At 41.9% G+C, this 26256-nt stretch overlaps 3 protein-coding genes and 2 long non-coding RNA genes across 7 annotated transcripts; all 5 read left to right on the top strand.

Annotated features, from left to right (window-relative positions):
- The first annotated feature begins 90 nt into the window (after nt 1–90).
- LOC135343746 (zinc finger MIZ domain-containing protein 1-like) lies at nt 91–15171 on the top strand. 3 transcript variants are annotated; one of them, XM_064540750.1, is made up of 22 exons: nt 91–336; nt 2776–2847; nt 3379–3550; nt 4493–4552; nt 5134–5335; nt 5751–5865; nt 6183–6698; nt 6787–6957; nt 7518–7698; nt 8338–8585; nt 8672–8893; nt 9126–9530; nt 10143–10278; nt 10664–10908; nt 11339–11434; nt 11648–11753; nt 12315–12445; nt 12545–12681; nt 13026–13114; nt 13296–13414; nt 14218–14406; nt 14907–15171. In XM_064540750.1, the coding sequence occupies exons 1-22, from the start codon at nt 325–327 to the stop codon at nt 15012–15014; spliced, it is 3732 nt and encodes a 1243-aa protein (XP_064396820.1). In that variant the 5' UTR covers nt 91–324; the 3' UTR covers nt 15015–15171. The 3 variants fall into 3 exon arrangements, with proteins under 3 accessions (XP_064396820.1, XP_064396821.1, XP_064396819.1); XM_064540751.1 differs by having other exon boundaries at nt 7515–7698; nt 13299–13414; XM_064540749.1 differs by having other exon boundaries at nt 7515–7698.
- Nucleotides 15172–15440: 269 nt separating this feature from the next.
- On the top strand, nt 15441–16872 carry LOC135343745 (uncharacterized). The gene is made up of 2 exons (XM_064540747.1): nt 15441–16077; nt 16623–16872. The coding sequence occupies exons 1-2, from the start codon at nt 15679–15681 to the stop codon at nt 16773–16775; spliced, it is 552 nt and encodes a 183-aa protein (XP_064396817.1). The 5' UTR covers nt 15441–15678; the 3' UTR covers nt 16776–16872.
- A 1460-nt stretch (nt 16873–18332) lies between these two features.
- LOC135343621 (tripartite motif-containing protein 3-like) lies at nt 18333–20493 on the top strand. The gene has a single exon (XM_064540592.1). The coding sequence runs from the start codon at nt 18515–18517 to the stop codon at nt 20399–20401; it is 1887 nt and encodes a 628-aa protein (XP_064396662.1). The 5' UTR covers nt 18333–18514; the 3' UTR covers nt 20402–20493.
- A 1306-nt stretch (nt 20494–21799) lies between these two features.
- On the top strand, nt 21800–22911 carry LOC135343636 (uncharacterized). The gene is made up of 2 exons (XR_010397206.1): nt 21800–22149; nt 22671–22911. It is a non-coding gene; the product is annotated as an uncharacterized LOC135343636 (long non-coding RNA).
- Nucleotides 22912–23217: 306 nt separating this feature from the next.
- Nucleotides 23218–25939, top strand: LOC135343635 (uncharacterized). Its single transcript, XR_010397205.1, has 2 exons — nt 23218–23839; nt 25690–25939. It is a non-coding gene; the product is annotated as an uncharacterized LOC135343635 (long non-coding RNA).
- The last annotated feature ends 317 nt before the right edge of the window (nt 25940–26256 follow it).

Raw genomic sequence — 26256 nt, 5'->3', positions numbered from 1 at the left:
AATTGCTAAGGGCAACCACAAAAATTTGTCAAAGTGTATCAGGGTAAAATACGGAAAATTCTCCGTTTACTAACTCAGTAAATTCATCAAAGGCCTAAGGTCAATCGTTACGAAGCCAGTACACAGTAGTTTGCGAAGACCATGCCATATGCAGGACTGAACATAGCTAGAGTGTATACTATAGTCTTAGCAAAAGGAGAAACCGGCTGGTGAATGTCTCAAGCAAGCGCAAGACTTGAAATCAGTGGAGTACTTAGCACACAGCTGAACTAATAGCAGTAAACTACACTCTATCTGTACTGTGCAGTGAAACTGTGACATACTATGTCTTTAATGGTAAGTATGTGAAGTACTAGCATGATATTATTATATGCTGCTGGTGTATACTATTGCTTAGTAAATCACTGTTGAAAATTGAGACATTCAATTCAAGTGATAGTGTATTAAAATTACAACCAGCTAGCTAGTTAGGGGGCAATCTTTATAATTATTTGCAATGCATTTTGTCAGTAAGATTTGTGTTTAGGTTTGGTAGCTGATGTTTTGTACAATTATTACACTGAGTTTGCACGTATTGTAAGTGGCCATTTGGATTGTTGTGTAATCTGTAGCACTTTGATAGCGCTATCAGACCCTCAAAATCAAGTCTCTGGTTTGTTTTGTTTTGATCTACGATTAGTTCACCTGTGTTTATTTACCGAGGATTAACATAACTAGTAGCTTGTAAATGCAGAGAAGCACTCCATTGAATTAACCACAAAATCGTGTCTTTCTCGTACTAAGTCGTTAGAAAGCTCTCCATTTTCAAGTGTATTCAATTGTTTATAAGACACACACATGCACATACACTTTGCTAACTTTTGTAAAATATTCACGTTGTGTGGTAGTTGGTCTGTTATCAGATTTTGATAGTGAACCTCTCCTTTTATTTGCAAACTACCGTATAGCGCGAAATTTTCGAGGCACTTATATTTCGTGGATTGGCCTCTAAAAACCATTTCGTTGCACAATGTTCGCGGAATGACTGCTTACCGGAAGCCACGCCTTTAAATATTTGCACGATAGCAGGTAATTCTAATTAAAGAACAATTTTCGTGGACTTAATTTTCGTATAGAATTCTAACCCACGAAATCCGCGAAAATTAAGCCCCTCGAACATTTCGCGCTATACGGTATGTGCTAGCTTTTTTGGATGTGCTCCATTAATTGTACAAGTGCAAATTTTAATACCTTGTAGGTATAAGTGAACAGGTTTTTATTCTGTGGCTGTCCATATAAAATGGTTAGGTGTATTATCTGGTCCCTGTGTGTGTGTGTGTTAACCACAAAGTAACCACTTGTTAATCACATTAACCTCGAAGAGCAGGTCAGGTCACCTTATATCCTGGTTTCAAGAGATTTCGTAGGTTACTCTTAAGCATGTTAATTAGGTGTTGGTGTATTGTATGGTACAGCACTAGTTGTTTGCAAACTCGCATCAAGCATCTATAATTATCAACGAACCAGCCATGCATTCCTCTAGAACCTACCATTACATGTGTATGTTTCGTTTCCTAACTGCCATATACATACAGCCTTGCATATTTGTAAGACTGATGCTCGGTGATGCAATTTTGAACGACACTTTGCACATGATGTCATGTATGCATGTGGTGCAATTTTGCACTTCACACTTATCATAAGAGAGCCTCAAAGTCTAGATCAGAACACACTGCCTCTCTTTTCTATTTCCACATAATTATAATTGCTATGGGTACCTCTGAGGTAAAGTGTGTCTCTACTAGTTATTCAAACTGCACGTGTTCTGAGAAGTTGAAGCTAACCGGGAAGCACAATTGCCAGAATCCGGTTACATTGTTTAGCTCATTGCTCACTGAAGTGTGATTGTGTGTGTACTGTAAGCCTGCATATTATATAGTTGTACCTAATGGAGCCTTAAGCCTCACTGTTTTAGTCGTGTGTTTGGTGGTCCTATAAGTGAAGCATTTTTGATTGCTGCATATCTCTCTCTGTGAACAGGATGCTACATACGTGTGTACTGTGAAGATATTTGTGTACATGTAGAAAATGTGTACAGGTTGTGACCTTAGAGCAGGTGGCCTATGAATATAATTAGTGGTTTTCTTATTACAGGGGCACCCCACATGAACATGTCACAGGTCAATAATTTGTAAAATATATGTGTGCTGTACAGTGGATTTATTCCAATTATGGCCAGTCTGTTAGTCCTTGTTAGACTGTGATTAAGTAGTTGGCACTTGCTGTAGCTCAGCACTTTAAAAACAAAGCTAGTGTTGTACGATTTGTGAGTTGGAATGAATGAATGTTGTATTAGAATCATTGTTTTATGTCCTTGAATGATGCACCCAACACTGAAGTCCTACTACTACACACACACACACACACACACACACACACACACACACACACACACACTTGTAAAACATAATATAGCTGTATATTCTTAACAAACTAACATTGTCACTCAAGCAGTCACGATACTAGCTTCTTTTAGTCTCCCACTTTCGCTACCTGTACCTTCCCATCCACACACACATGTCCACTATATGACTCACATCCACACACACTAACTTGAACTACCCTAAAACTAACTAAACCCACCCTCCCACTCACACACCCTACTTAACCCTCACACACCCACTAACTAGCACTAAAGTGCCTACCCTCCCACTCACTTCCCCCCACACACCACACACACACACACACACACACACACACACACACTAACTGAGCCCACCCTCCCCATTCACACAGCCGATGCAGCATCCAATGTCCTTGCCAATCTCAATGGAACAGCACATACATCAGACCAATGAGAGACTACAGGTAACAACCACTGCATGGCACCATCTGTTTTGTAGATGAACCCATTAACCTGTGCACTGCAATAACCTCAATGGTAACATTAGTATTGTATTGTTTTGGCCAATATCAGGTCTATGCACCTGCATTTCTGTGTACTGCGTGTATGCTGTACGATGTTCATTTCCTGTTTTTGAGTGCAAAACCAATTTTCTAGTGAAACTGGATAGGGTAGTGTTAGAATGTGCACTTGAGTAGTGGTAGGTACTATAAGGCCAACTAGTCCATTTCCAAGTGTCTTTTCTGCATCTTACAAATACATGGAATATATGCTGTAACAGTGGAACCTCTAAAACATGGACACTTTGGGTACCATAGAAAGTGTACTGTTTTTATGAAGTGTCAGGGGTTAGTGTATCTCTGGGACTTAATTGAGTGTCCTGAATATAAGAGGTGTCCTTACTATGTTCCACTATATAACTCATGCATATCATTGCCTCTAATCAGAATGCTTGGTACTTGTAACACTGTCCACTGTCTTATTGCCCTGTTTAGGTACTGCGGCAACAGTTGAGTACCCATCAAGGCTTTGTGTCGGCAGCCAGGGAGCTACACATCTGGTGCAGTGATGCCAGAGCATTCAGGCCTCAGTATGAACTCGGACTAATGAATTGTCTACAAATTGTCAGCAGATTCGCTGCTTCTCCCGGTTTCGATCTGGATCTAGGTGAGACCGCATGTGTGTGTGTGGTGTGGGTGTGTGTGTGTAGGGGTGTGTGCTCATTTTGGCCCCGCTGAACCTCATATTCCAAAGTTAAGCGTGATTAATTAATGTTTTCAAAAAAACTGACGATGTTTTGGTAATCAATTACTGCATGATCATACATGTATGTCAGCTGTTCACTTATACTTCTGTCCTAGATTATGGTGTTGTCATACTTAACCTTTGTCCCTAAAGGTCGTGTGATGTCATATTTAATTTAACTTGTCGTGTGATTATATCATAGCTTTATGTGTACAAACGTGTTGTCAGGGTAATCACAGAGCACCCCCTCCCACCCCTTGTTTGTTAGTATATTCTGTTCTGTTTTGAGTTTCTCAACAATAGTACTTTCATTGTTATTGTGTGGTTAACCTGTATTTCCCTTGTGTTGGTGTATGGTCGAGCTGAGCGTACTTAGTGGTTGCATTTTGCACGGGAAGGGTAGGAGGTTTCCAAAGGTGTAACGTACGTGCAAATCATTCTATAGTTAGTTCGTACAATTATGTATTCTGGTCCCCCCCCCAACATATCTGTAGCGAGTGCTGCTCAAAGCTGATAGCATTTCTAGGCTCTTCTCCGAAGCCTTACGATACTGTTATGATATCTTAAAAGTGCAAGAAATGAATGGCTCTACCTAGAAGTGCACGTGTTTTAACCTCTGCCGCCTAAGCAAAGGCCAAGGGGAAGACCAGTAACTAGCGATTACATGTACATGCAAGACCACATGCAAGACCACATGCAATCGTGGATACTTATGTCTAAATGTGATCTGTTTTTATAAACCTACATATTACCTCAAAATGGAAGTACATGTTTTGACCTACATTGTACCGTACTAAGGTTCAAGGTTTGAAATGACTTTTTTTTTATTATTATAATTATTATAATTATGACTTCCACATGCAGGGTACCGATTGCTGGCGTTGTGCTGCAATCACAAAGACAAGTTCTCCCCACCTAACGCAGGTAACTACTGTGTACACAACTGAAGGCTTATATGGTAGTAGGTGGGCGTCCAACTGTCAACATTGATAGTTCATGGGATGGCTCTACAACACTGTACTGTTTGTTATACACTGCCATTTCCTTGTGAACTATATTTATGTATTGGTATTCTTTGCAGTTACAGATTTTAGGTTAACCATTAAATTTTAGATCAGATATTTATGAGGTGTATTTGTTAACAATAGTTGGAAGCCTTATGGGAAATGCTTAACGAGGAAACAGGTTTTATCTAGCTCTTTTATGGCTATCTGACCTTGGATCTACATAACTGTCTCCTGCTATAATATAATATGGCTACATAAATCTTTATTCTTTACATGCATGTACATGTATGTGCTCCTGCTGTTACTGAGAACCAGTCTCTAACCTACTTGTACATTAATTCCTAGTTTTCAAAGCATAGTTTTAGCTTAATTGTGTCTATAATTTTAGGCTAAGCATTTTGCAGGTAAATACTCAACCCTAGTTAAGTGCCACGCCCCCTCTCCCTCTCCACACACCCACTCCCCTCTCCACACACACACCCACACACACACACACAGCCCTGCTCACACAGTGGGGTGAAGATTTGGGTCGTCTCATGCTGATGAGAAACCAGAACATTGCCGAGCGTGCTCGAGGGATGATGCCTATTAGCCACGGCTCTCAACACACAGCCATGCAGATGGCCCAGGCAGCACAGGCTGCAGCCGCTCAAGCAGCACACGGTAGAGCACCTCCCAATCAATACTCGGGTCATCCTGGGTGAGTGGATTGTGCATTTGTTTTTGCTGTACTGTTTTTTGTCCGACTATAAACTATAGGAATGCTGTGTATTGGATAGTAATATAATACCGAGTCGCCCTTTTAAACACTTGAACACGTTTCTACCCTGCCTGTCTATAAGGGACATTTTGTGTAGCTGCTGCTCTTTTACATTGTGGTTATAAAAGTGTACATGTGCTTATTTTCTTACACAGCAGCATCCCATTATTATTATACATGTGCGTACATGCATGTGCGATATACATGCATGTATACATGCATGTATATCAAGAATGCTGGTAGTTTGGTGTGGGAGAGTTAATGGTGCGTGCTAACTGAATAGTAAACTTTTGCTCTCTGGAATTTGACATGAAGGGGGAGGTTATGATTCCATTAATGTTCATCATTTGTGCAGTGAGCAGCCACAACGTTGGCCTTCACAAGACCCGATGGCTCGGGTTTCCATAGTAACGACAGTCCATGCTGGGGTGGCCACACACTCGCCAAGCGATGGTGGAAGCACTACTGTGGTGAGTACTACATGTATACTGCTAACCACACAACAGCAACTTCCCAGGAATTACCAATCACATTAGTTACATTTCGCTTATCTTGCATCAATTGGCCCATGTTTTCTCTCATGGATTGTGGCCAAAACTACTGTTTATGTATATGTGGTACATGGTGTATTCACACACACACCACACACACACACACACACACACACACACACACGCACGCACGCACACACACACGCACGCACGCATACACACACACACACACACACACACACACACACACACACACACACACACGCACACACACACGCACACACACACACACACAGTCCCCCTACATGGCAGCCAACGGTGGGACCCATCACGACCCTATGTACTATCCTGGCGCTCACCCATCTCCCGGCAACTACATGCAAATGGTAGACAACCGTGTCCCTCCAAACCAAATAGCTCCTCAAAATCCTGACGTTTCTTCAAATTCATCATATGGGCCCCCAAATGCTGTAGCTACAAATGGCTATCTTCACGGTAACACTCAGTACGCCGCTACCCCTCCTAATAACAATAACAACAACATACCTGGTAATATATCGGCAGCGGCAGCAGCGGCTGCGGCTGTTGTAGCAGCAGCTGCAACGGCCACAGCGACAGCCACGGCTACGGCAACAGCACAGCTTCACAAGCACCCCGTGGGGCTTAGCAATGGAGGTCCTGATGGTGTACTGACACCACCACCTCCTGGAGGTCACCAGACCAGTGTACATGGTCACCTGACTGGGATGCCCAATCATGTGACCTCACCACCCTCTCATGTGACACCAACTCAGCAGTCTACCTCAGTACAGGTATGTACATTGGAATTTGAACTATTTGAACCACATCGTGTATTTAATTTAATCAAATGTCATCAAACAAATTTTCTCGTTTCTCCAGCCAACTTTGTCCAGTGCTCCTACCATGGCCCATCCAGGGGGGCAAATTCTCCCGCCAAATCATCCCCCCAGACCCAGGACCATGAGTACATCGTCTGTAGAGGGGTACCCTGCTGGAAATTCAGTGTCAACCCCTCACACCCCTGTCTATCCTCAACCTAACACACCTGCTGTAAGTAATACTGAACAATACTGTTAGTGAGTGTGGTAGTATTCAATACCAGAGGAGGTCCGACAAGCGTGCACGAATCACTACAAGTTCAGTGCATTGATGTCATTGCGGTCACGTGATAACACGCAGGCCAAATGCACTGAACTTGTAGTGATTCGTGCACGCATGTCAGACCTCCTCTGATTTAAGACCATGTGGCGCGAGGCCACTCATCATTGACCAATAATCGACCAGTAGGGGTATTCCAAATGCTATGTAGTGTGGTCTGAATAGGAAGTTAGTGGTCAGATGGACACTACTATACATGCATGAACGTTACAGAGATTGAATCATGCTAAGGTCCACACAATACTTGTCCTGCTGTAGATATCATAGCATCATAGCATCAGATGAATCAGACCTTTTTATTGGATAGAAAACTGGAACCAAAGGAATTTTTGTATAATTATACCAAGAGCCAATGAGAATACTTACACTATTGTTTGGACTGGACCCACTGTATTAGTAGTACATGTACATGTGTTTGTAGGTCACAATAATAGTTTGTATCATCACAGCAGCAACAGCCGCAAGCAGCTCCTGGACTCCCACCCCCTCCACCCCTCCACTCACAGCTCCACACAGTGTCACAGCCTGCCCATCCCCCGTCAGTCACGTCCTCACAGGCCCACCCCTCCACACCTCACATGCACAGTGGTCCCCCATCAGTCACTGCTCACAACCCACCTCCCAGTTATCCTGGTGAGTCTCATACTACATGTGATGTGCATGTAGTGTTATACCGTATTACTAGAATATTTTGCTGGTAAAAAACCTTTTGTGAATGAGCCAAATAGCAGAAAATTTGACCCTTTGCGATCTAACTATTGCGTTCTGGCAAGGATTGGGTGTATTTACTAGTAATAATTTAGGTTTTGCGGATTTTATTGTTGCGAATTGATCAACCATCGCAAAGTTCGCAAATGTTTGATGCTCGCAAGACATTTTAGTAATACGGTAGTGCATCTATATGTACCCTAATAGCAATTTATGTACCAGTTACATCATGTATAATTATGCTAGTTGCCACAGTAATGCTGTCCCTTATGTAGGTATGTAACGCATGGATATGAACTTTTGTTGTCTAGTTTGGAATTACTAAGTTTTCAAATGTGTTGATGACAAGTAAGACGGTTGTTAGGTGAACACCAATAGCAATAGCACATGGCCATCCCAATAGCACATGGCCATCCCTTCACACTTTAGTTTACACACCCTTCACTTACGAGAGGCAGAGCTTGGCTCTATTGTTTTTCTTATACTCACAAGACATGTTGCTCTAGATATCCAAATTACAAGACTTTTTGGCATTGAAACTTGTTTATTGAACAATTTTTCCAGGTGCTCCACATCCGTCACAGGGTCACACTCCACAAGTGTCACGCCCCTCACAGCCTCCCCAACGTCACAACAGCACGGCTCTCAATGATATGCCCCAGTTTTGCTCCCCCCCATCCGCAGCATCGGCTCAGGGGGGGATGGGCTCGGCCGAGCAGGTGACTATACATCCTAATCCAGCTGGTGCCACGCCCACAGGAAGTGGAGGGTGGATGGGTCCGCGACAAATACAAGCAGAGCATATACAACAAGTGAGCACAGGACTATTATATTACTTTGAAAATATATAAAATTATTACATTTTGGTTATTTTATGAATTAAATTTTTGTTCTGCAGAATATAATGAGCCCTATTAACCAGCCACCGTCTGTACCGCCGAGTCAGCAAGGAATGTACGCCCACCATCCTCACACCCCTCACGCCTCACACCCGGCACAACAGGGGTGGCCGAATGGTCACCCTTCAGATGGCCAATCAGTGCTCAGTCCTGCCGGAAGTGGGTACATGGAAAGCCCTCAACCAACAGAGGAGCAAATGGCAATGACACCAGCACAGCAGGTATTTATAATTATACCGATTTTTTGTGCATACTGCAATTAATAGTGTTGGTTCAAGTTATGTGTAAGAGAATGATGGTTTTGCAAATTGTATAATTATATTTGTGTAAAGATTATTTTTGCAACATATGAAACGGTAATTCATATAGTTGTTTATTTAAGTGAATCTGTTGTGTCTATATTTGGAATAGCTTTCATTACATGTACTTTTACTCATTTTTTTCCACCTCCAGTCCTCATTCATGCGTCAGGGATCGTATCCAACGCACCCGTACCAACCTTCGTACCCACCGGGTCATTCTCCCGCCCCCGCTCAGTCGTACCCACACCCACAGCGGCCACAAAACTTAATATTGGAAGGTCGTGATCCGAGTCAACTTGCTGACCCCTACCAACCCTCCCCAACTGCCCAATCCCCGTACATGTACAAACCACCACCTCGATATTCCTTCCAAAACTCTCCTGCTCAGTCGCCACACCCACAATACCCTGGTTACCATGTCAATACGCCTACGACAGGATTTCCGGCCCCTCAAGGTCCACCCCCATACGGTGCTCCCAGCACACCGACAGACTCTGGGTACTATGGCAGTATCCCTAATATGCACCCTGTACCATCTCCAGTCAACAGAGGAGGAGTAAGTGCTTGTGTACTGTATCTCGTATAAATCTGTTTATCCTTTGTAGTACCGTATAGCGTGTATAATTATTTCGAGGGTATAAACTTTCGCGGAAAGACCGTTAGAGGTTTTAAAAATTTCCCAGAATAGCAGCCTTTTGCAGCATGCATGCATGCGATATTAAATTCGTGGGTGTACCGCGAACATTTATACCCTCGAAATACATGCTATACGGTTTGCACTTCTACCAAGCTACTGGTTAAAGGCTACTCTTCCATGCATTCCATGATAATTATGTGGTAAGGAATAATATCCTGCTAACTTGCCAGCTGTTTCAGAACAGGGTGTTTAAGTTACTAACTTTGAGTGCCCAGAGGTATCTCCTTAAGCACTCTTATGATATTGTACAGAGGGTTTCAGGTTGGTTGGCAGAAGTTAAAGTTTAAAGTTGAAGTGCAGTCAAATTACCATCTCATTCACACTGTGTACAAACATACTTCACTAGTGGTTGGGGTTGACTGCACTTCAACTTTTAACTTCTGCCAACCAACCTGACATCCTCTGTATGTGTAATTGCTTTAACAAGGTGTTTACTGTGTACACAATTCACAAAAATGTTTCCCGTTTCAGTACCCAGGTGGAGATCCCCGGATGATCCAGCCTCCTCCCTCCTACACTAGCGCCCCGCCCCACCCACACGCACAGTACCCTTCTCATACGCGAATACAAGCACCACAGACCAGTGTACCAATACCTCCGGACAAACGTGAGTAGAGTATTGAAGCGGTCGTCGGGGCACACTGTTATGTTATGTTATGGGCGTATTACATTACCATTAGGATCATTATATAATGTATACTTTTTCACATCTGCTTATAATTATCAAATGAATTCTGTAACGTGATATTTATTGCCACTAATGTGCCTACTGCGTGTACCGTCAAATTACAACTTTGGCATATCTGTGTATAGTATACATGTCACTTGTGACGCACATTGTTAGAGCTCTAGCTATCAAGTAGAATTTAGTACCAGCAAAACAGTGAAGTCGCAGACAAATCTACCTGTGAAAATATGTCATATGCAGCTGTTGTAATTATGCACTGGTGTATGCAACCAAGGTGACCGTACGGGTTTTTCCTCCCCTGTAGATCCTCTGAGGCTGACATTTCCAGTCAAAGGAGGTGTAATTCTCCACCCATTCCAACTAGAACATGCCAAGAGCATCAGCCAACCTTTATTCTATCTCAAAGATTCATTCCACAAAATGCTACTACAGAGAAACGATCTGGAGCTCCAGTTTAGTTGTTTCCATAACGACGATAAGCAAGGACTGTGTAACTGGCCAAGTGGAGTATCTGTCTCTATTAATGATACAAAGCTAAATATTGATAGGGTAAGCCACTCAAATAACTATTGATATGGTTAGCCCAGCCACTCAAATATTGATAGGGTAAGCCACTCAAATAAATATTGATATGGTTAGCCCAGCCACTCAAATATTGATAGGGTAAGCCACTCAAATAAATATTGATATAGTTAGCCTGTCAAAAATGTTGCATGCATGCTGTTTTTTGCTTTGATTGGCAGGCTACTATACTTGACTGTAGTGGACATACTGTAACTGGATAGTATGTTTGGTGGAACTTGAGCTAGCTACTTGTAGGTTTTAGGTAGTTAATGGGATATTGTATAATCAGTAAATATTGACTGGAGTGACCTTTTAATTATTAGGGTGCGTGTATGTAATGGAGACACTGTGTTATTGACAGGTTTGAGGTATGTGTATGATGTTTGTATGCTTTCTCGTGAACCCACACACTCAGGGAGACTCCAAGCACAGTCATAAATCTCTACACTTGAAACACTATTGTGTAAATGGGCAGAATTGTATCGAAATAACGGTCACGTCTTGCTGTTGTGTAAGTCCTCGCACACTAGTTACAGTAATTATGTAGAACTATTTGAGCGCTGTGTACACTATCATGCTATTTTTTACCCTCTCTCTAACAACCAATACTTAAGTTCTAATCTCAGCACAAGGCTGTAATTAGTGTGTATTCTGTTATGACCCACTAATGTGATTACCACACGCGCACACACACACACACACACACACACACACACACACACAGTCTCACAAGTTCACGCTCCAGCTTGTACACAGACCCTCGGTCAGCTCAGTACTACAGGGGCTGCTCAGGAAAAGACTACTGCCCACTGAACATTGCATAGCTAAGAGTAAGTCATATCAGCCTCTAGGTTACTATAGGTAGGAGGTGGTATTGTAATTAGTGATCTTAATCAGCATTCACTGTTGGACCACAAGTAATTTTCCTAGAATCCCCTAATATACATTGTAGCACTTATATGTATCCAGTTTCTCAGTAGCCAGACTGTGCTGTTATAGCTCACTTGGAATTGTGGGGACAATTTAAAAGTACTTGAGGCATATAATGATAATAACTATTTATACAAAGGTCCGCTGTGGTTGAATTGCCAAGTGAGCTGCAAAGCACGGTGGTACCTTCTTATAGAGGTGTGCATGTAATTATGATACCCCCTTTGAATTTGGGGTCCACAATAGTTGTGTGGACCCTACCGTTAACAAACACGGTTAGATGTTGTTGCTATTATTATATCCAGAACCATGCATTGCCTCACAGTACACAACACACAATCTGGTACTGCACAAACCACACACAATACTACTATTATGACATTAAGATACAACGTGCGTACACACACAGTTGCTGTGTGATAGGAATATTGAGTGGTGTTGTTCACATATGTCCCCTGCAGTAAAGAGACTGTTCAACAACGATTCTGATGAGGGTATTGAACAAACTGGAGTGAAAGTCTCGCTAAAATGTCCCGTTACATTCAAGAAAATTAAGCTGCCTGCCAGAGGGGCTGACTGCAAACACACACAGGTCTGTAGGCAGAAAAAATAATCTTGAGTTAAAAGTGTATTTCCACTCGTATTAAAGCATAATCTATTTTGATTATTTACACTCCACACACATGTGTAGTGCTTTGATCTAGAGGCGTATCTCCAGATGAATTGTGAGCGAGGGACGTGGAAATGTCCTGTGTGCAGTAGCAACGCTCAACTGGAAGGGCTTGAAGTGGACCAGTACATTTGGAGCATCCTTACGCAAGTCAACACGTATGTAGCTAAGTTTAGTTTTAACATAAGCCTCTTTAGTCCAGATTAGTTTAACCCAGTCAAAGTGTAGTTTATAATGTGTACAGCGGAAGCTCTTTATACTACCCTGTATTCTAACCATTATACTGCAATTCTACAACCCTTTTTTCTGTTTTATTCGTTAATTTGTCTCTTACAGTTGCAAAGCGTTGTGGTAGTCTTATTAATGAATTGTGTGTTAGCTCTTTTAGTATCAAATTATATTTACCACTACCCACACTGTAGCCGTAGAACTTATTGTATTGTTTTGGCTATGTGCATATATATGAGTGCTTTACCTTGTCCCCCCCCCCCCGACCATGCAGTAAGAACCTAGATGTGGATGAGGTCACTGTAGACGCTAATGCCAACTGGACTGCCGTAGAGAAACCTATGGACAGCAAGGACGACGAAGGTATACCAAGAGATATATAATTATTAGAGTATTCAGTGATAAGTGACCTGCTACACTACATAGTAGTTTGTGTTCCTTGGCTGTTGTTTATATAACTTCCTACATTGCATGCATCATAGTTATTTTAGAGTGGATGTACTAAGTACGACATTTGAAATTCTTGTTATATTTGTGCACACAGCAGACACGCCCCCTCCAAAGAAAATCAAGCTGGAAGGCTCCACCCCTTGTCCCAACGGCAGCACAGGCATGGTCCCAGCAACCAGCTCATTCGCTAATACTGCAGCAGTAAAAGTACATGTACGTCTCTAATCGTGCATGCAACATTTACCTCCTGTGTATACGTATTGTGCTGCCTATTTTAAGAGTTAATAGTGAGCTAGGATAGGAAATTGGGAAAGTAGATCATGTACTTCAATTAATAGCAGGCTTAGGTTTCTACCCATTGAGCTTCTGTATGTAAACATGATCTTTTGTTTATAATCTGGGGCTATAATAATTATTATGCCTCGGTGCGCATGCGCAAGTGAGGTATACGGTAGTGTGTTTGTGTGTCTGTGTGTGTAGACCGCTACAGCTGCTCAAGGATGAATCAAGTGCAAGTAAGAGTTTCTATAGGCTTCTAGTCATGTTTACTTGGATTTTAATTCGTGGATTTGCAAAATAATGCTTCGTTCTCGAGTTATGCCTAGTTTTGCTTACTTGGAATGCCATTGCAGCCTTTTCAGAAGAGTCCGTAGCAAAACTTGTTCACCGAGTGTTACTACTCTACTTAGTAGTTAGCTCTGCACTAGAACGCTAGCTATTGGTAGCTGCAAGAGTGAGCAGAGAGCTGCAAGGCTCTGCTGACTTGCAGCCATTAATTTAGACTTGAACTTTTGGCATCGATCATTTTTAACAACAATCATGGTTGATCATTACCCACTATTCGCATGCAGAAAATTAAAGATGTTCATCATGATAATTATAATCAATGTGTGTATAAAAGCTAGCTATTAGTAGCTTTATGTTATGTAGCTTTGGCACCTCCACCGAGGCATCAGCACCCGCGGTGCTTTCATTGTCTTATAATTAATTATGTGTACTGTGTGCTGTACTTGCAGAGTTCAAATGGACTACTCCCCTCCCATTCTATTGGTTCTCCCCACTACACCCACGCAATGAGGGATGGACCACCCCCTCTGACTAATGGTGTTTCCCATGGCAACCACATGTGGCATCCTCTAGAGGTTCACGGCCAAGCACAAGTGGCACACCAGCCACAACCAGTGGACCATGCTGATGAACTAGATGTGAGTTCATTTACATACCGTATAGAGGGTAATTTTCGTGGGGCAAAATGTTCGTGGTTTTCGTGGTTGAAGCTCTGACCATGATTATTTTACCCACGAATGAAGCGACCTTGCCTACCTTTACCTGCAGTGCAAGCAGCAAGCAATGATATGTAATGATAGACAGCTTGCTGATTATAAGCATTGTAAAACAGTGGAGCCCCGTTATCACTGCCATTTTTGGGGAATCAAGTTTTGGCTCTTACGTGGCCTTGTTGACAGACTGGTTCACTTGTAACCTGGGTACCTGGCCTTTATTTAGGTGTCTACTGTGCTTATAATTAGCAGCTTAGTGTATTGTGTGATTTCGCTTGTGACTAGTCTACCAAGCAAGGCCTGCAGTATTTAGTATGTGTATTAGTATACCGTACCTGGCCTTTCTTTACGTGTCTGTTGTACGTAGGAGTATGTCTACTATACCTATGTGTGTGCTCATCAGTTGTTATCCCCTCCCTCTCCAGACTGACCTAACACTCCTGGACAATGAGTGGCTCGACAGTTTGGCAAATGATCTCGGGCCACCGCAAGAACTACTATCTATTTTAGATGACTCAAGGGGTCCTAGTTAATTGCTAACTCTCTTCTTCATGATTGTTCATTTTCTGTAACATTTTCATCTGCTTCTAACAGACTCTCCACACACATACTTATCATCACTGAAAATGTCAAATCTTATGTACTTTTATTAGATATTTTGTAATGATCGATGAAATCTATCTGGTTAATTAATACTAAAATAGTTACGGAGGCTGATTGGAGGAGGTTGGTCATGACTCTGTTTTACGGAGGAATGTGCATGCATGGAGAAAAAATGTAGAGAAAAGTATAGGGCCATTGTTAGTTGCTTAACCTAATGAGGGAGGTACATGTATAGGCTGATGTCATAGGCCTATCCTGTTTTAACAGGATAATCGTTATGACAAATAGAATGACTTAAGATCTGTACATATGTCACTTCCTCACAGGCAATTGTGAACCTATAATGCTCTTGATATCATCATGCACTATAAAAATTCACTCTGCTATAAAATTAGTTACAATCATTCTAGACAAGCACCAATTTGTTATTGAGATTACAAGATTAAGAATCAGTAGATCTACCAGCTATATCATTATTTTATCAGAGCCTTGTGGGACCATCCTGCATCTGCAACCTGCAACCTGCACCTGTGCTGAGACTAGTACTGCAGGCAAGTTATCTGTCAGACAAACACTAAAATAAAATCAACCGATATGAATGAAGAGAAGCCATCGGTGGCCACATCTACATCTACAGCACCCCCTCCAGCCTACACATCTGGACCAACCCACAACCCCTCACAGTACCCCCCACAATATGGTAATCCACCTCAGCAGCAGCATAAAGTGACTGTGGTCACAACCGTACCAGTTCGGCAACCAGAGGTGTGGATTTCTTCCCGTGGTGCAGTCCCGCCGCCTGATCGGGGTCGTATTGTCATTGGCGGAGAAGCTCGATATAGATACGGCCAGTTGACGTCTACCAACTACACTTATGCTGACGAGCTGCCTTGCCTGGCAAATGGAATGCTTGTGTGCATAGTCTGCTGTTTCTTTGTTCTGTCCCCCATTTCTCTGGTGTGCTCTGTATCTGCTTACTACTTCATCAAGAAGGTATGCAACCCATTTATGACAGTTTTAACTATTACTGAATTAAAGGCGACACTAATGCAGCAACAAAACAAATGAATTTGTATGGAGCTATAATTATTATTGAATTTGTACGGTGCTATAATTATGATGTCCAAATGTCACATTTAAAGGGTCCCCATATTACGTTATGCACAGTTAGACAACTGAGGAGGTCTGACATGCGTGCACGAATCACCACAAGTTCAGTGCATTGATGTCATTGCGGTCATGTGATAATGTCCAGGTCAAATACACTAGCACTTGCACATATGTCAAACCTCCTCTGGTTAGACAATGTTCGGTTTTGCAACTTATTGAGTGATTGTGTTTTATATAAGGTGTAAAGTGTTAGCTAGTGCATGTTTCTGCTTGAGCACAGTAATTATTTTATCAGCTGCATTTTTGGTGTATGTGGCTAACTCTTCTCTGTTCCATGCATGATGACCACGTTTGGGCATGCAGGATGTAACTATAGACCTTGACCTATGATTTACTTCCTTTCCCCTCCCCCATATACACACACACAGGCGAATGATAAAGCTAATGTCCAGAATGACATACCAGCTGCCAGGAGCGCTTACCGTTGTTTCAACTTCTCTCTGTGTGGCCTAGCCTTCTGGTTTGGGTTTGTCTTGGTGCTAACCATCGCACTGGGCTTACTGGGAGGGTTGGGGTTCTGAAGCCATCATCATCAATGCTGGACAATGGACAAATTCCTGTGTTGTGTTTAACAAATGTGTTTTGACTAGAGTAAAGTATCAATTATCAGACAATCAAGCTGCCAAATGAGAACAGATTTGCAAAACAAGTTAATCTGACAATAATAAAAAATGATAGTAGCCCAATTTTAAAATACTTATTATGCATGGATATAAATTATTATGGCACCAAAATGTGGTCGTGTATTAGACGAAATAAACATAATATCAGACATAAACCTACGGACTGAAGAGGCAGAGCCACAAGATTCAAGGTGCTTTTGGTTGCTAAAAAAGTATCCTCTACAACATATCACCAGGAGTGTATGAAGACACTACACTCCTGATATCACATAACAACAAAGCGACCTAGCGTTAAATTGGAGACAAATCGGCCTGGGGTCGAGGCTAATATAATTTATACCGTGAATATTTGTACGTACCCACGAATTTATTATCCCTTCAAAAAAAATATTTTACGCCAAAAAATAGCCAATAATTTTGCGCATGCACAAGCAGTCAGTAGCAGGGTTTCTCTTCAGGGGAGGCTACTAGTGAAAGAGGCTACCTTTTTGCAGCGATATTCAATTCGTGGGTATAAATGTTTACGGTACATGCTTATAATCAGCGAAAACCGTGAACATTTACACCCTCAAAATATACCCGCTATTTGGTATTAAAAAAGCAAGAGTAGGCTGGTATAGGCCGGTAATTTTTCGGAGGGCAAAATATTCATGGTTGAGCAATATTTAGTGGATAATATTTTCGTGGTTGCTGCTTGCAATAAAGGTAGGCAAGGTCGCTTCATTTGTGGGTACATGTACAATGTATAACATAATACAAAATTAATGTATAATATTCGTGGTTCAGACTAACCTCAATTCCAGGCCGCATTAAATACGGCCTGGTACCTATTGCATGGATGATAGTGCGCATGCGCTTCAAATTACTTAGAATATGGGTAATCACACTACAAACGTAAAACATTAATAAACTGTACCGTAAACTTTTAACCGGCCTGGAATCGAAGCTAGGTTCAGACCTTCAACCACAAAAACCATGAATATTTGCCCCACGAAAATCACCTTCTATATCATATAATTATCATAGATAATATAATTATTTAGAGTTCTACGATAATTAACTCTTGATGAAAGATAATTATTTCCCCTAAAACACTGGCGGTCTGTTTTCGAGGCCAAAGGCAAAGTAATAAAATTATCACCTTCCTACGCCTTACGCATTAATATTTGTGGTTTGTTCTAATTGCATTCCAATGGGACAACATCTATGATTGTACAGTTTGTATCAGAGCCTTGACCTATTAATTTCCCAGGTCTAAGCTAACAATGGCTGATGGTCCTGATCCAGTTGTTGCTGATCTCGAGCAAGAGGTGACCTGTGGCATCTGCCATGACAGCTACAAGGAGCCAAAGCTGCATGCTCCCTTGTTGTCACTACTACTGCAAGCAATGCATCCTCACACTCTCCAGTCGCTACCGACCCAACCAGCCGTTCCTCTGCCCCGACTGTCGTGAGCCCACTCTATTGCCGAACAACAACCGAGACAGACTGCCCACTGCGTTCTTCATCAACCGGATGAAAGCACTTCACTCGAGGATGGAGAAAGCCCACGGCAAGTTGGAGGCCACCTGTGAAATGTGCTCTGGAGGAAAGGCCTCTGCATTCTGCCGACAGTGTATCCAGTTCATTTGTGAAAAATGTGTAGAATCTCATCAGCATATGAAAGTGTTTGCCTCACATGCAGTATCCACTCTGGAAGAGCTCAAACAGGGCGGAGTGAAAGAACTAACATTCGAAAGCACACCACCCCCAAATGTGAAGATCACGAGGAACCAAAGAAGATTTTTTGTTTCGATTGCGACAAGCTAATCTGTCGAGACTGTGCTGTATTCGATCACCGTGACCACAAGTCAGAGTTTGTAAAGAAAGCTGCCCTCGCAATTCGCAAAAAACTGACAGAGCACCTCTCCCCACTCAAGAACCTACTGCCTGATCTGAGCACCGCTGTCAATCAAGTGAAAGGAACTAAACAGAAGATACAGGCTCAGAAAGAACTGACAGAGAGACAAGTGAATACCAAGTTCCAGGAGCTACACGATATTCTCGATCAATGCAAGGTTCGTGTTTTACAAAAATCTTCTGCTTTGGCTGATTCAAAGGTGGAGAAGCTGACGGTTCAAGAAAAGGGTATGGGCCTGTCCCTGGACACTGCTCAGAGTTTGATTGACTTTGTAGAGCGTACACTGGAGAATGCAAGTGATGAAGAACTGATTACGATGCAAGAGCAGGTGGTGAGTCGAATCGATGCCGAGGTGGTGAAGCGAGGGAAGGAAGCAGCCAATCCTGATTCAGTGGAGAAAGATGATTTTGTTGTCGAAGTGTTTGTTTGTGAGGATCTCAAGAAGTTGTGTGAGAACAATGTTATTGTGTGTGATAAAGTGGATCCAAGAAAATGTACTGTGGAAGAAGATGGAGCTAAAAATGTTGAGAAGTTGTGTGAGAACAATGTGAGAGTGTTGGGCGGTAAAGTGGGTCCAACAAAGTGTACTGTGGAAGGAGATGGAGCTAGAACTGCTGAAATCAATACATGTTCAATTCTTGTGGAATGTAATACACAATCCAAGCATCATACAATACAAGTCACTTTAACTTCTCTAGTTAATCAATCAACCCAAGCAGTGCCTGTGAGGGGTGAAGTGTACAGTGTTGAGTACACCCCTAGGGTACGTGGTCGACACCACCTCCTGATCTCAGTGGACAACCAGCCCATCCCAAGAAGCCCCTTATTTGTGTTCGTCAAAATACCCCCCACCAAGCTGGACAAGCCAATGAGGGTGATAAGAGGAGTTGACCCTGTGTATATGGCATTTAACGCATCAGAAGAAATTATTGTAACTGATCATATGGGTGATGTTTTGGTGTTTAACAAGAAAAGTGAACAGATTCGAAGCATCAGCAAATCAAAGCATGGGTTTGGCAGTATCATTGGTGTGGCTGCAGACGAGGAGGACAACATCTATGTCTCTGACAACAGCAAACACTGTGTGTACAAATTCAACAAAAGAGGAGATCTGCTGAAGAGATTTGGGACATATGGAAGTGGTCCAAAGGAACTCAACTACCCTCGAGGGATAGCAGTCGCTGGTGATCAAGTGTTTGTGTGTGACAGAGGCAATCACAGAGTCCAAGTGTTTACAACAGAACTAGAGCCAGTCAAGCAGATTGGTTCTGGTAATGGGAATTTTGACAAACCAGAGGATGTGGCAGTGGACAATAAGCGGTTAATATATGTCACTGACCGTAATAATCATCGTGTTCAAGTGCTCACTATGGATGGTCGGTTTATTCGCTCTATTGATAAGAAAGGAAGTGGACAAGGAGATTTGTATGGCCCTCGCGGTGTGTGTGTCACTGGTTTTGTTTATGTTGCTGAGTATAATAACAAGCGTGTGTCAGTGTTCACTAAATACGGTCAGTTTGTCACATCATTTGGTAATGGTCATGTCACTTCTCCTCATGGAGTAGCTGTGGACAGTGATGGTTTTGTGTATGTGTGCAGTAAAGAATCTGTTGTTACCTTTTAGTGTCTAGATCTTTTAGTACACTCTTCATTGTTTACGTTTTATACTTACGTGCATTGTGCGGCGTGTACGTGTGTGTGGTATGTGTGCAGTAGCAATCTGTGGTTGTGTTTTTTGTATTTTCAATTATGAAAATTAACTTAACAATGTGTAAAGAATTACAAAACTTTGAATTATGACGTGGTGACCTGAGCAATGTCTCACTCTGTGTCTACCAGTACGACTCCCACCTCTGACAAGTTGCCATGGGTACCAAGTCGGGTGTGCTGCATGAATGTTACCGTAGAGATAGCTTCTTCCTCAGATTGAGAGTTGGCAGCTATAGTGCTCTGATCTGTAGCTGTGAGGGGGGAGCAGTGTGTGCACGTGGGGCCACTCTCCCACCCAATAACCAAATCATCACAATCACTAAAATCTAGCTTCAGCTGCAAACAAAGAACTTTCACTTGAAATTTTTGGCTTTCATGCAAAGCCTATTGACCATGGTTGTTAGTGAAGAGACTAGTTTGCTTCCTTAGGAATACTGTAAAACAGGGGGATATCCAAAAGATGTTAATGTCTCTAGCCGGCCTAGCCTAGCCTAACTGCAAACCCTACGTACCTCTGTAGCCGTACGTACTGTGTACTCTACTGGGTGGGGCTTATAGGCGTATTCTCGAATATAAGCGCATAGATATTGACCCCAAGAGCGCATGTGCTGTAGTAAGTTATGCTCTTTTAGCATCAAATGTTTACCACTACCCACACTGTAGCCGTAGAACTTATTGTATTGTTTTGGCTATGTGTATAAGTGCTTCACCTTGCCCCCCCCACCCTGCAGTAAAAACCTAGATGTTGACTAGGTCACTGTAGACGCTAATGCCAACTGGACTGCTGTGGAGAAACCTATGGACAGCAAGGACGACGAAGGTATGCCAAGAGATAAACTAGAGTATTCAGTGATAAGTGACATATGCTACACTGTATAACTATAGAGCTACATAATAGCTTGTGTTCCTCTTGGTACCTCATTATAATGTCATTGTGTTCGTCATAATTATCTGAATGGATGTACTAAGTACGAAATTTGAAGTTCTTGTTATATTTATGCACACAGCAGACAAGCCTCCTCCAAAAAAATCAAACTGGAAGGCTCCGCCCCTTGTTCCAACGGCAACACAGGCATGGTCCCAGCAGCCAGCTCATTCGCTAATACTGCAGCAGTAAAAGTACATGTACGTCTCTAATCGTGCATGCAACATTTACCTCCTGTGTATATTGTGCTGCCTATATAATTGAAGTATCTACTTTCCCACTTTCCCAATTCCCTACGATAATAAATAAGTCACCTCACTATTATGTTTAAGAGATTAATAGTGAGGTGACTTGTTTATTATCGTAGGGAATTGGGAAAGTGGGAAAGTGGGAAAGTAGTTAATATAGTAGGCTTATAGGTTTATACCGATTGAGCTACTGTATAATTATAATAAACATGATCTTTTGTTTACAATCAGGCTACGGTATATAGTTATATCTATGTGTACTGTTGTGTGCTGCACTTGCAGAGTTCAAAAATGGCCTACTCTCCTCTCATTCTATTGGTTCTCCCCACTATACCCACACAATGCGGGATGGATCACCCCCTCTGACTAATACTAATGGTGTTTCCCATGGCAACCACATGCGGCATCCTCTATAGAGGTCCACGGCCAAGCACAAGTGGCACACCAGCCACAACCAGTGCATGGACCATGCATGCTGATGAACTAGATGTGAGTTTATTTACATACTGTCAGCAGTTGAACTCCTGATATCGTAGAGAGGGTAATTTTCGTCGGGCAAAATTCGTTTGAAGCTCTGACCATGATTATTTTACCCACAAATAAAGCGACCTTGCCTACTTTTACCTGCAGTGCAAGCAGCAAGCTTGATGTATACAAGTTGCTATAATGATATATTAGGCTTGCTGATTATAAACACTACACAGTGGAGCCCCTTAATATCACTGCCACCTTTGAGGAATCAAGTTTTGACTCTTATACAGAGGTGGCCTTGTTGAGGGGTTGTTGTACACAGACTGGTTCATTTGTAACCTGGGTACCTGGCCTTTCTTCATGACATATGTTTGTTAAAAGTAGTTCTATACTCACTGTACTTATTATCATAGCTATCCAAGGCCGCATTGTGTGTTTCGCTTGTGACTAGTCTATCAACCAAGGCCTGCAGTATTTAGTACGTGTATTATTTAGTGTGTGCTCATCAGTTTTATCCCCTCCCTCCCCTCCCCCTCTAGACTGACCTAACACTCCTGGACAATGAGTGGCTCGACAGTTTGGCAAATGATCTCGGGCCACCGCAAGAACTACTATCTATATTAGATGACTCAAGGGGTCCTAGTTAATTGCTAACTCTCTTCTTCATGATTGTTTATTTTCTGTAACATTTTCATCTGCTTCTAACAGACTCCACACACATAATTATACTTATCATCACTGAAATAATTATGTCAAATCTTATGTACTCTTATTAGTAATGATCGATGAAAATCTATCTGGTAATACTCGTTTAACATAGCTACGGAGGCTGATCAGAGGAGGTTGGTCATGACTCAATGTTTTATGGAGGAATGTGTATGCACAGTGAGAAAAAATATGGAAACTTGCAGAGAAAAGTAGGCCCCAACTTGTTTGACCTAATGAGGGAAGTATACACCTGAATCATTATCTCATTATTTTGCTGATGTCAATAATAATTATAATTATGACAAATTAAGCACTCTGTTTACGCACGCGCTGCACCTAGTCACTTCAATAAAAGGAATTGCTGCAGTTTCACCGACCTTGAATGTTTCACTCTGATATGACATTGATACCTGATATACTATAAATTAGACAGCATTCTATAGACAACCATTAATTTGTGATTAAGAATCTGTATCTATATATACTTTGTTTATCAAAAATATTTAATAAAAGAGTCTGGCGGGACCATCCTGCACCTGTACCTGTGCTGAGACAGTACTGCAGGCAAGTTATTTGTCAGACAAGCACTATAACTGCTATGAATGAAGAGAAGCAACCGGTGGCCAACCCTCCACCTACAGCACCCCCTACAGCCTACACGCCTGGACGAACCCACAGCCCCCCACAGTACGTCAATCCACCTCAGGGAGCACCTCAGCAGCAGCGTAAAGTGATCGTGGTCGTCACAGCTGTACCAGTTCGGCCACCAGAGGTGTGGGTTTCTCCCCGTGGTGCAGTCTCACAGCCTGATCTGGATCGTATTGTCATTAGTGGAACAGCTCGATATCAAAACGGCCAATTGACGTCTACCAGCTACACCTATGCTGACGAGCTGCCTTGCCTGACGAGAGCAATGCTTGTGTGCATAGTCCTTTGTTTCTTTGTTGGGTCCCCCATTTCTCTAATGTGCTCTATACCTGCTTACTACTTCATCAACAAGGTATGCAGTGTATGTATGTGTGCTATTTAATATGACAGTTTTATGCAGCAAGATTATTGCAAAACAAATGAATTTGCATGGAGCTAGAATGTATAATTATAGTGTTATGATGAAATGTCTAAATGTCACATATTTTAAAGGGTCCCCTTATTAGTTAGACAACTGAGGAGGTCTGACATGCGTGCACAGATTACTATACAAGTTCAGTGCATTGATGTCATGCGGTCACGTGATAATGTCCTGGCCAAATGCACTGAACTTGTAGTGATTCGTGCACGCATGTCGGACCTCCTCTGCATGGTTAGACTAGATGCCTCGGTACGCATGCACAAGCGAGGTATATACGGTAGTGTGTTTGTGTGTCTGTGTATGCTCAAATAAAGGAAGTGCAAGTACATGTAAGAGTTCTACATAGGTTTCTAGTAACGTTTTCATTTGTTGATTTGCAAAATAATGCTTCGTTTTCGAGTTATGCGCTTATAGTTTTGCTTACTTGGAATGCCTTTTCAGAAGAGTGCATTCGTAGCAAATCTCGTCTATGGAGTGTTGCTATACTCTACTTATAGTAATTATGCCTCGAGGCGTAGCCGCACGAGGGATACGGTAAAGCTGACTGTGTGTGTGTCTGTGTGTGTGTGTATTCCAGCAGTAACTGCTCAACGGTTGCAATGCGACGAAAACTAACAGCTTCTATAGGCTTCTAGCCACGTTCTCTTGGATTTTGATTTGTGGATTAGCAAACTAAAGCTTCTTTCTCTAGTTATGGCTAGTTTGACTCACATTAAAGGCTGTTGCAGTCTCTTCAGAATCTTTTATAGCATCATCTGCTCGCACAAACTTTCTATTCAACATATGAGTTAGCCTTGAACTAAAGCGCTAGCTTTTTGTTAGCTACAAGACTCAGAAAATATCTGTTAAAACAGCTAGCTAGCAGTAGCCATTTGTGAAAATTGATCTCTTTGGACACACCCTTTAATTATTGCTGTGGATGTAATGCGCATGCGCGCTCATTCCCCATGTGTGAGAAAATAATATCCAAGATCCAGATCCAGATCCTCCTGGCAGAATCATCTTTGTCTTGAGGACTAGGGCCTGGTAAGCCATAAAACACTACCATATAACAATATTAATATAGATAACAATATGCATGTACAGGTCTTTTCTTCTTAGATATTATATACACTGAACTACAGATCCTGGAAGAATCAATTTTCTTCTTTCTTGAGGTCCTGGTAAGCCACATAATACAACAATAGATGCATGTAAATAAGTGTTTTCTTCTCAGTGACTTTATATAGATAAGCTAACTTTAGATAACATTCTAATACTTTTGAGCGAAAGCAAAAACATGGCGAGAGGCATTAGCACAGCGCCAGCTTGAACACTAGTTAGCTCTGCTAGAGCGCTATATATATTGGTAGCTGCAAGAGTGGAGAAAAGAGCTGCAAGGCCAGATCTACTGGTGCAGCAGCCAAGACTGTGTAGTTTTGTAGCAATATAACATGGTCGATCATTTCCCACTCTTTGAGTTTTCTCTGCATACATGCAGCAAAATTAACCATACACTATTGTGATTTTAAGGTGTAAGGTGTTAGTGTTTCTGTTTGAGCACAGTATTTTATCTATATAGGGTGGGTATATGTATATACCTAACTCTTTATTCTGTTCTGTACTGTCTATGCATAATGATACTGTTATAACATGCATAATGATACTGTTATAACAATGATATTGTTAACACATGATGACCACTTTTTGACAGGATGTACAATCCTCATGTACTCATTTACCTTGACTTATGCTTTACTTCTATCTCCCTTCCCCCCCCCCCCCCCCCCCAACACACACAGGCAAATGATAAAGCTAATGTTCAGAATGACATACCAGCTGCCAGGGACTCTTATTGTTGTTCCAAAATCTTTTGGTTTTGCCTATTATTCTGGTTTGTGATTTTCGTTGCGCTGACATTTACACTGGGCTTACTGGGGGGTGTGGGGGTCTTCTGACGCCATCATCATCAATGTTGGACAATGGACAAATTCATGTTGTGTTTAACTAATGTTTTTGACTAGAGTAAAGTATCAATTATCAGACAATCAAGCTGCCAAATGAGAACAGATTTGCAAAACAAGTTAATCTTTCACCTGACAATAATATGAACAATAAAAATGATAGCCCAATTTTAATGAGATATAAATGATTATGCACCAAAATTAATGTAGTTATGTCTGATAATAATATATTAATCAGACGGAAACAAAACCTATACGGACTGAAGAGGCAGAGCCACAAGATTTAAGGTGCTTTTGGTTGCTAAAAAAGTATTGGTAACGGAACACTAATTCTCTTCCAGGGAGTCGTATGCTTGCGGTGTTGACAGAGATACCGCAATAGTTTGTTTATGATGGTTAATCATT

The sequence above is a fragment of the Halichondria panicea genome, chromosome 11 (assembly GCF_963675165.1).
Source record: "Halichondria panicea chromosome 11, odHalPani1.1, whole genome shotgun sequence".
Classification (NCBI taxonomy): domain Eukaryota; kingdom Metazoa; phylum Porifera; class Demospongiae; order Suberitida; family Halichondriidae; genus Halichondria; species Halichondria panicea.
The sequence above is the reverse complement of the archived record's forward strand: the minus strand, read 5'-3'. Positions and strand labels throughout refer to the sequence as shown.